The sequence below is a fragment of the Suillus subaureus genome (assembly GCF_016647635.1).
Source record: "Suillus subaureus strain MN1 chromosome Unknown BJ212scaffold_325, whole genome shotgun sequence".
Lineage (NCBI taxonomy): Eukaryota > Fungi > Basidiomycota > Agaricomycetes > Boletales > Suillaceae > Suillus > Suillus subaureus.
Genome location: NW_024538881.1, coordinates 596 through 10573, shown reverse-complemented (window position 1 = coordinate 10573; position 9978 = coordinate 596). Strand labels below are relative to the sequence as shown.

Sequence of the window (9978 nt, the reverse complement as noted above, 5' to 3'; positions counted from 1 at the left end):
CATCTATGGTCTGTCCAGAGGAGAGTAAGAAGATTGGGCACCGAGTACTGAGAGCCTAGAGGTGTGCGTGAAGGGGGTTGTTGGCGGCTCGGGAAAGACAGGCGAGTAATTCGTTGGCTCTCTTCGTTATTTTTCGTATATCACAGATTCTGACTTTCCTGATGAGTCGTGTGAATTGTGACCTTGGTGGTGACCATGGAGGAATTGCTGCGCTCTCCGACCCCGAGCCGGCGCGGCCGAGAGTGTTCATCAATAATGGTACTCAAACTAATGTTCACTGGGATGGCAGTTTATCAAAAGCTGTTCCGGCGGTTACTACGGTGGGGCCACATCATATTGAACCCATGTGTACGATGGATGGGCTACACAATTTCACTGATGGAACTCCTTGGACGATGCAAATGTAACAAGAAGATCTTGAGAATGGTGTCAACGCGAACAAATTGCAGAAATAACACAGTTCCTCGGTCTTTTGCGGTGTTCAAAGGTTTCGCCTGTGGTTTGTGACCTAAAAAAATCTAGTGCGTTGCCATTGATGGCACTGGATTAGCCACCCTTTTACACTCAACCTCATGCGACCATACTTCGGTCAATAAAGAATCAAGATAGGAACGTGTATCATCCTTATAATGCTAAATTTGGCGGTAGAGTCAAGCGCTGGACGGCGGGTATTTAGAACGAACGCCATTGTCATATACCCACAAAGTTTTCCGCTCCTTTGCACCCATCCTCGAATCATAGTATGACTTTAGTCTCAGATGATCCCAGTTGGTGGCCGTTTATCAATTCGAGTCGCATAGCCAGCTATTTCGCAGGTTCGTGGAGGGCTATTCGGATGATATCTCAATCTAACATTGGTTACTGTCTTGTAGTTGCCGCCTCTGCCGGAGTGATGTACGATTGGGGTGAGTAAGGTGGTATCAATGAACGACTGGCATTCAACTCACGGCATTTGCAGCACTAACACTCGGACAAGAGGTAAGTTGATGACGTTACCAGAGCCGCCAGCGCGCTAAGAATGGTTTTATAGGCCGAACTGCTCTGGGTGAGCAGAATCCCACCAAAGAACATGAAAATACAGTTAATTCGTTGCAGAGGCAACGTTGGTCCCTGATGACTGTTCTGTATCTCGGTGTACGTAGCAAGTATGATTGGTAAGTTGTGCTGACTTGAGAATATCTAGTTGCGCTATCTTGGAATATTATATGCTGTGTACGTTTGGAAGGCTAAGCAATGGGCGCTCTGCTAATCGGTATCTTATATAGCCTCAACATCCTTTGTACCATGTCTCCTCGCATGCATTATTTCTTTCTTCTAACAAGTGGCATACAGTCAATGTTTTAACAATCCCGATGACTGATACAGTGAGTATTCTGCACTGATTCTTGTCATTGTTGTCCAATCACTGCACTCCCATGTAGGGGTGAGTGACATTCTTGACTAGCTTGTCGGTTCAATGTAATAACTGCCGCAGCTGTGAGTTTGTTTGGAGCGTATGATTCTTTGAGGTTGGTCGCTCACCTCTGAATTTTTCAGGCCGTATTATGTACCTCGCAATGAGCTGGGTAGACGTCGTCGTATTGGTAATAATGGGCGGTGAGCTAGGCAGCTATGATACCTCAATTATACTGAAACATCGTGCAAGTCGTCATGATTTCTCGGTTACATGCCATGTATCAGCAATCTAGACGTTTATTGGTTTTTCTTATTATCATCTTCTTGGCAGTCAACATCGCGAATGGAATGATCTTCGCGATAGCGATGAAGGGTATTTTGGAGGGTGAGTCATAATTATAGTACTTATGCGTGCCAGGCTCATCGGGAAATACAAGAGGAGCTCATTCTCTCCGGCACCTATCAGTGCACTGATAGCTTGGAGGGAGATACCCTATTTCTTTTTGCCACGAGGTGGACGCTGGCCACTATATGGGAGATCCTCGCACTGTGTCTCGTAATTTGGATTGCTGTCAAACACTTCCGTGAACGGCAACGAGCTTGGATAACTGTCGGGGACTCTGTCACGGAATTGATGAAAATTCACGTGTTTTACTTTGCGAGGTGAGCTCGTAATGTGAACGAGGTCCTCATTTTATACTGAATCTTCGCATCTCCTAGCATTGTCGCTATTTCTTGCTTTAAGCTTATTTGTCTATCTCCCACAATCGCTGTGGTATGTTGATCTGTGACCGACCTCTGCGTGTGATCACGCCTCATCATTTTATAGGACACATATTCTCTGGGAGCCCAGATGTATCTTGGTGTTCTTTCGATTGTCTCGCTCGTCCAAAAGTTCGTGCTGGGACCACGCCTCATTCTTAGCGTTCGGGAACATCATGCTAAGCTTGCGGCTGACTCCGATGCGGGGATTAGCATGACTTCAATTGTCTTCCAAGATCGCATACACTTGTCAACTTACGGTGGTGTGTAGCACGGCAGAGGCTATCATAAATACTTGCTGTGTATTGTGTAGGAAGCGGCCGAACTGTATGCTTCTTAGACAAATTACTACGTTCAGTACTATGTAGCAATTGATATCAAGCACTTTCAAGCGTCCGGTATGAGTATAATGCTATGAGTGGAAACATCTAAAGTGCCAGTAAGTAGATATCCGAAGCAAGCAAGCCATTTCAGTATCGTCCTACGCAAAGCTGTAAATATTATGCAGCGGAGATCCTTGAGCCGGATTAGCCTGAGAAACAAGTACAATAAGCCGGTGGAACAAAAAGACGCATACGTACGTGAACTTACAGGGTATACGACTTCATCTCGTGAAAGCCGAATTTGGTGTTGGGGTAGGTATCCTTCGAGCATAATTTGGGTATAAGGTAGAGAGCTGACTACCTCCTCTGCAAGCAGGCGTCCCGGCCGTAAAACACTCGGTTCTGTTACCAAAGCACCGCGCAGTCCACGACCTGCCTTCTGCTCCTGTCGAGCCCATCGGATACTTGCGGGATTGAAATCTAAGATAAAAGCTGCAGAACGGGAATGCTCATCGGAAATGCAAGTCCGGCTGTCGCTGCAGTCTACGTTTGTGGAAAAAGCTATCCTGTAGCCTTCTACGTCCTGCAAGGGCTCTACGTCACCTTCTGTACGGAAAACCTCGTTGATCAAGAAAACACGCGATGTTTTTGGACCCCATTCTCTCCAGAGCATCGTGCGGTCAGATATGTCGTTGCCACGGGCGATAGAAAGTAATGTTGCAACGTCAATGGCGATGTCCAATCGAGCCTTCTCGACACCCATGGTAAGGGGTATTGATAGAGCCATGATTCCGCTGTTCAGAGGAAATACTTCTCGAGGGCGCTGATTGAACTGGAGCACCTGCTCCTGCAACGCTCTCGGTAGCATCATACGACTTGGAGATATAGATACCTGGTCCTCGATACGTGGTAAACGCAATGACAAGCGGAGTCTAACGCAACCAGACGAAGAGGGGTGGTTTGGAAAAGTGACGTCGTAAAGGCGAAGTATTAGCCCAGACGGGTTCGAAACTCTATGAATGACGGCAAGTGTACGAGAATTTAGAAGATTAAAATCGTCGACTTTGTCGGGATGAATTCCCGCCTTATGTACGCCAATTCTCGGTTAGTTTAATTTACTTTTCAAGTTAGAAAACATGTGCATACCAATTTAAATAGTGCATTGGTTTTCCAGTTGCAAAGTAAGAGTGTGTTGGCTTGCGCTTCCGGCCAGCTTGAAGGCCGATCCGTTGTGAGCAGTGCGCACCAAGGACCAAGTATTCTTAGACCATGAGCATGAAGCGGAGCAGATAAATATCCTATGGGACTGATGCCGGCGAGGAGAACACAAGTAGGACTAGCAGCTGTTGGATGCGGAGACATTCCTCTTAATGAGAGGAAGCAGAGATATGACAATCCTGTTCTAAAAATGGTTCGTCAATGCCATTAATTGCGGGCATTAACGTGGGAGGACAACCACTGACCCAAGGTGCATCCGTAGGAGAACAAGAAGGTCCTGCAGTACATCAGCGGCATGGAATCGAGTAATCCCGTCTATTTGGCCATGGTATGTTGAATGTTCAACCGTGGCCCCATAGACAACAGTAGATGCTACTTGTCTGGATACATGCAAAGCTATATTTTGAGAGTAGCTAGTGAAGTGGCTCTCATTCAAAGTTGAACGACAGGACGAAGTGATTGGACGCATCGTCCTCCACCTGTTTTCCCTGCACCTGAGGGAAGCCAGTGCCTGCGAAAAGGACACCGTCGGTGATGCGGACGCAGCATTGTACTCCAGACCCTCTTGGTTGAGCTCATGCAGGTATGGGGCGCGAACAAGTCCACAAATAGTTTTGAGTTGTTTACACGTCTGTGGGAGGGTTAGTCCAACGCGTACACAAGGGGAGACGTGAGGGTAGCTACCTTGGAGACACTCTCCATGTCACTCATAGGTGTCAGATCGAGAAGATATGCAAGCACATCGTCAGGGAGGCGAAGAAAGCGGGATGTATCAGGCATTGGAGAAAATTGTTCGACGTCCAACGGAGTCATTGGAGAATCTATCGCATAAAATACGTCGGGTCGAAACTCCGACCATATCTGTTCGTATGCGTCCTGTCCACATCAGTACAACTTGGTAGCAGAACTATCGTATCTGTGCAATCGGCACTCCGAGGAGTCGCTTTTGTGCAGAATGTGACGAACGATGACTACAAGTAACAAACTTCAAATTGCAACGAAATTGTCAGGTTCCTCTTGAGTAATGATCAGTGAATCGTTTCGCGACGGGGGATCCGCGTGAGGATTTGATGTTTGTGGCCGCTCGGTCCAGCAGTGCATTCTAGTGCATTGCGATATGATAGACAGGAACTACTGAACTTGAACTTCGCGAGTTAATTGGGGTTTCAGAATAAAATCGGGACGTCACAAGTCAAATGAGGCGGAGAGGCTTATTGACGTCTGTCCACAGCAGGAAATATTATTGATCCCGGGTAAGCTGCGTGCCTTACTGCCTAAATCGGAGAACCAAGCCAACATGATCGTGTATTCTGGTTTCAAACGTGTCATCAAGCCCGTTTAGCTCAGTGGTAGAGCGCGCCACTCGTAATGGTGAGGTCGGTTGTTCAATCCAGCCAGTGGGCAGGTGTGTTTTATTCCTTTTTCTTGCCTGCGTAACGCATTCAGCACTCCCGATCTTGACCTCGCAACTCCAGTCTGTCGCACTTGTCCGCTAATATTGTACCGCAGCAACGCGTACACATCCAACATCCCGCTAGCAAGAAGACGTAAACCAAACATGGACAGTCAAACAACGGACTTCATGATACTTACTACCACATTCAAATCGGGCAAAGTATGTGCCAGCTGCAGCGGACGATTTTCTTCATATTCTACACAAGTTCGAGGCACGAGAACGAACTTCGAATGAGGTCGGCCGTCTAGTGGCAGGCCGCGCCCGCCTACGTGGCTTATTGCTTTCATACTCGCAACTTCTCTACTGCTCGACTTCTTTTTGGTTCGTCGCACCTGCCCACCACTCCCCTTTACAGCATGCGTCTTGGTGAAAAGGTCATAATTCTAGATTTTTATTATTATCGTTATTGATCAATTCACAGGATCAGTCATTTTTGTAAGGCTGGCAATGAGTTCGATGGGGATTGATGGATCATGAGTGAGTGGGAGTTGATTCACTAAATATACGGAAAGTAAGGACACGCTCTTATATCTAAGCGAGTAGCTCATCCAAGCAGTACCAAGGGAATTCCATTATCAGCGGAGCAGCACTCCTTACGCTTGCTGAATACTTAAACTCGACGCATCACTTCCCACCGCATAATCATCTTCCAATACCAGCACAGACTAGCACTCACATACTCATAGTCTAGGATCGTTTCCCCAATTACAGGTAATTGATGTCTCTCGAGCTATGGCGATGCCTGTGGCTAGTGACAGCTGTTACATAAAATACCCTAGGACGCCTTACACAACATTACATGTAATTTCGAACACAGCCCACTGGACCCACCCCAACAAAATTGACACTCCGTTCTATGGGCACGACAACGATATCTGACATGAGGAGCGTTCGGAGTTTGAAATACGGTGTGCAGTTGTGGGCCAGAACTCCGCACTAGAATCTGGAACTGAGATGGTTGATTAAAGGTTAGCGACGTTAAAGAGACCACTGGGGAAGGAGCCTGATTTTAGACTTTAATTAGTACCCTTGCGGTCGCAATTCGAAGAATTTCGAACTTCCAGTGGAGTCGTGGACTTGGCACGAGCGCGGAGCGCTGGCGTTATTATCGTTGCAGCTCATGTCATTCAAAGTCAGCAGCCGACTAGAAGATGCAATATCACAGCAATCACACAGGTGCCCATGTGATAAATCATCAGGCGAGATATTTGAAACGGAGCTACGACCTCCTTGTCACCCACCTATATAAACCTGGGGTAAACACATTAACGGGCTCTACTCAGACTCATCTGATACCAACAACCATCTCACCCAGTCGAGTCACTACAAATCACTACTGTTGACCACTCTCTGGGCAAAAATGAACTTCAAATCACTTGCCCTATTCCTCACTGCCGCTGCAGTCCCCCAGGCCGTAGTCGCGGGTCCGCTTGCCTATGGTATTTGTCAGACAGGTAAGGTCCAATCACATAATTTGAATGTGCACCGCTGACTCGACTTCAACAGGATGCAACGGCCTGGCTGTTGCTTGCTATGCTGCTGCTGGATTCACATTCGGGGTCGCACTCCCTGCAGCACCTCCTGCATTGGTTGCATGTAATGTGGGCCTTGGGGGGTGTATGGCGGCTTGTGCCGCGGTCGCGCTTGCACCCACTCCCTGAGTGAGTGCAATTGTGAATGTGGCGACGAGAACCCACGGGTTCTCGTCTTGCGTGGTGAGAACGGCATTTTTGTTGTAGCATGATAACGTGACGCAAGTTCAGCGGTGCATAGAACCAGAAATACAACCATGGGCTCTTACATATCTCGTTTCCTTTGTCTTCCCATTTCTCACAGTCAGTTATCGAGGGTCTATGTCTTGCCGTTTCCATTTTGCGCTAGCCATGGACTCGCTATATCTAGACTATGATTCTTGTTCTCATGGCATCGGTATCTTGTAATTCGTACTCGAACCTTGGCGGGTGATTACAAATGAACACGTGGTTATTTGGCAAAGGCTTTGGATCCAAACAAACGCCCATACTTTCCATCTTGGACCACTCTCAATGATATTAATGACCTCAACTTTCACATCAAGCGGTACAAACAGATCATTGCCCACCACTCCCCTTATTAGCAGCATGCGTTTTGGTGAAAAAGTCACATTTTTAGATTTTTTCTTCTTATCATCATTGTCAATAAATTCACAGGATCGATTGCTTCGTGCTTGATTGAATTCTCTAATTGGCGCATTACTTTCGACGGTAGAATGTTACGGAAATTCTAGGTAGTGAGCCGCTTACGCCCACCCGCCCTCACGGCTCAGTGCTCATCCTGGACTCTTTGTGGAAGATCGAAACAATGTTTCGGCTCGAAAACCCTGCGGGTTTTCGCCCACAAAGCCTCAAATAGCCTGACCTTCCCTCTTGATTATTTGTACATATCAGGTATCATCAGTCGTGAACATATCATATCTGATTTCGTTCTGGTATCTGGAACCGACACCGGCAGCAACGCATAGAGCAACATATTTTTAGTGAGATCCTAATCAAATATCAGACTTCTATGGCTGATGAGTATTCCTGAAGGTGCGTAATCATCATCCAAACCGGCGCAGACTGGCACTCATAGTCCAGGATATCACATCCCGTTTTCGCAATTACAGGCAATTGATGTCTCTCGATCTCTGGCGATACCTGTGGTCAGTAACATACACAAAGCATCCTAGGACGCCTTACACAACACGCATGTAATTTCAAACACAGCACAACCTTATTCTAGGCCTCTGGACCCACATCTAACGACATCTGATATGAGGAGCGTTCGGAGTTTGGAATATAGTGTGTAGTTGTGGGCGAGAACTCCGCACTAGAATCTGGAACCAAGGATAGGAAGGTTGATACATCTGATGGTTGAAGTTTGATAACATCAGAGACCTCTTCAGTCCAATAGGGAATGAGCTTGATTGTTAGATACCCTTGTCCAACTCCCGTGGACTTGGCGCGAGTGCAGAGCGCCAGTGTTATTGTCTTCGCGGCTCATGTCATTCAAACTCAGCAATCGATTAAAAGATGCACGAGGCTTATCACCTCCTATCGATTTTGCATATCAAACAGCAATCATATCGTAATCACAAGGTGAGATATTTGAAACGGAGCTACGACCTCCATGTCACCCACCTATATAAACTTGGGGTGAGCACATGAACGGGCTCTACTCAGCCTGACTCATTTGATACCAACCACCATCTCATTCAGTCAAGCCACTACTATTGACCACTCTCTGGGCAAAAATGAACTTCAAATCACTTGCCCTATTCCTCACTGCCGCTGCAGTTCCTCAGGCTGTGGTTGCGGGTCCGCTTGCTTACGGTATTTGTCAGACAGGTAATGTCCAATCACATCATTAACGTGCACCGCTGACTCGACTTCTTCAATAGGATGCAATGGCCTGGCTGTCGCTTGCTACGCCGGTGCCGGGTTCACATTCGGGGTCGCACTCCCTTTAGCACCTCCTGCATTGATTGCATGTAATGTGGCCCTTGGGGGGTGTATGGCGACTTGTGCTGTGGTCGCGCTTGCACCCACTCTCTGAGTGAGTGCAATTGTGAATGTGGCGACGAGAACCCACGGGTTCTCGTCTTGCATGGTGAGAACGGCATCTTTGTTGCAGCATGATAACGTGACGCAAGTTCAGCGGTGCATAGAACCAGAAATACAACCATGGGCTCTTACATATCTCGTTTACTTTGTCTTCCCATTTCTCACAGTCAGTTATCGAGGGTCTATGTCTTGCCGTTTCCATTTTGCGCTAGCCATGGACTCGCTATATCTAGACTATGATTCTTGTTCTCATAGCATCGGTATCTTGTGATTGGTATTCAAACCTTAGCGGAAAATTAAATGAACACGCGGTTATTTGGCAAAGGCTTTGGATCCAAACAAACGCCCATGCTTTCCATCGTGGGTTGTTTTCAATGGCATCAATCTAGTGGTTCTAATGGGTCATTCAAAAATTCCTATGGCTCATCGAACCACGCACCGAACTGTTTCACCTTCAAAACGGAGTTCGCTTGCATGGAGCGCTGTCACAATCGACATGCCGCGGCTAATGCCATTCAAAGTCAGAAATGAAACGTCGTTTATGGGATACATCACCACGTGTATCACCTCGCTTGTGGACCCCGCTAACACGAAGTGGGGTCACTAATAGTACTTGCGACATAATGGTTTGGAGCGGAGCTACGACCTCATGTCACCTACGCATATAGTTGGGTAAACACAGCAAGTTCACCAGGCTCTCTGGTACCAACCGCCATCTCATCCAGTTAACCAGCCACACGGTGTTCCACAGAACATGAGTAATCCTGGTATGGGGCTGCCTATTAGATGTTAAACCCATGATCAATAACCCTTCAGATATACCAGAAGGGTCACCTCACGACGCTCCCGCTGCTCCAGGCCAGAGAGGGCCTTTATTCAGCCCTATGGGGAGCGCGCACGGCACTGCACCTCCAACTCCAAGTATCATCAACTCAAGCATCATGCAGTCCCTGCTCCGAATGGGACACCTTCAGTCCCTCCGGCTTCGAATCCTGCGAGCCAGCCACAACCCAATCCATCGGATCTACCACCTAATTACATGTCTCCAGACTTCATTCAATCTATGTCAGCATCGGAGGACTTAGACCCATCTATGTTTCGGACAGATTTTGAGCGAGCTTTCCGTGAATGGTTCGATGATCCTCCAGGCCAAAGAGGGGCCTTCATCCAACCCTACGGGGAGCGCACTCGGCACTGTACCCCCGACTCCAAATACCACCAACGCAAGCATCAGGCAGTCCCC

At 47.5% G+C, this 9978-nt stretch overlaps 2 protein-coding genes and 1 non-coding gene across 3 annotated transcripts; all 3 read left to right on the top strand.

Moving 5' to 3' along the window:
• Nucleotides 1-5030: 5030 nt before the first annotated feature.
• Nucleotides 5031-5102, top strand: BJ212DRAFT_t151. The gene has a single exon. It is a non-coding gene; the product is annotated as a tRNA-Thr (tRNA).
• A 1412-nt stretch (nucleotides 5103-6514) lies between these two features.
• On the top strand, nucleotides 6515-6815 carry BJ212DRAFT_1291350 (uncharacterized protein; the record flags this gene model as incomplete). Its single annotated transcript, XM_041332110.1, has 2 exons — nucleotides 6515-6608; nucleotides 6661-6815. The coding sequence occupies 2 exons, from the start codon at nucleotides 6515-6517 to the stop codon at nucleotides 6813-6815; spliced, it is 249 nt and encodes an 82-aa protein (XP_041185216.1).
• Nucleotides 6816-8425: 1610 nt separating this feature from the next.
• Nucleotides 8426-8727, top strand: BJ212DRAFT_1489758 (uncharacterized protein; the record flags this gene model as incomplete). The annotated part of the gene is made up of 2 exons (XM_041341435.1): nucleotides 8426-8519; nucleotides 8573-8727. 2 exons carry the CDS (start codon nucleotides 8426-8428, stop codon nucleotides 8725-8727), a joined length of 249 nt encoding a protein of 82 aa, XP_041185215.1.
• Nucleotides 8728-9978: the final 1251 nt, after the last annotated feature.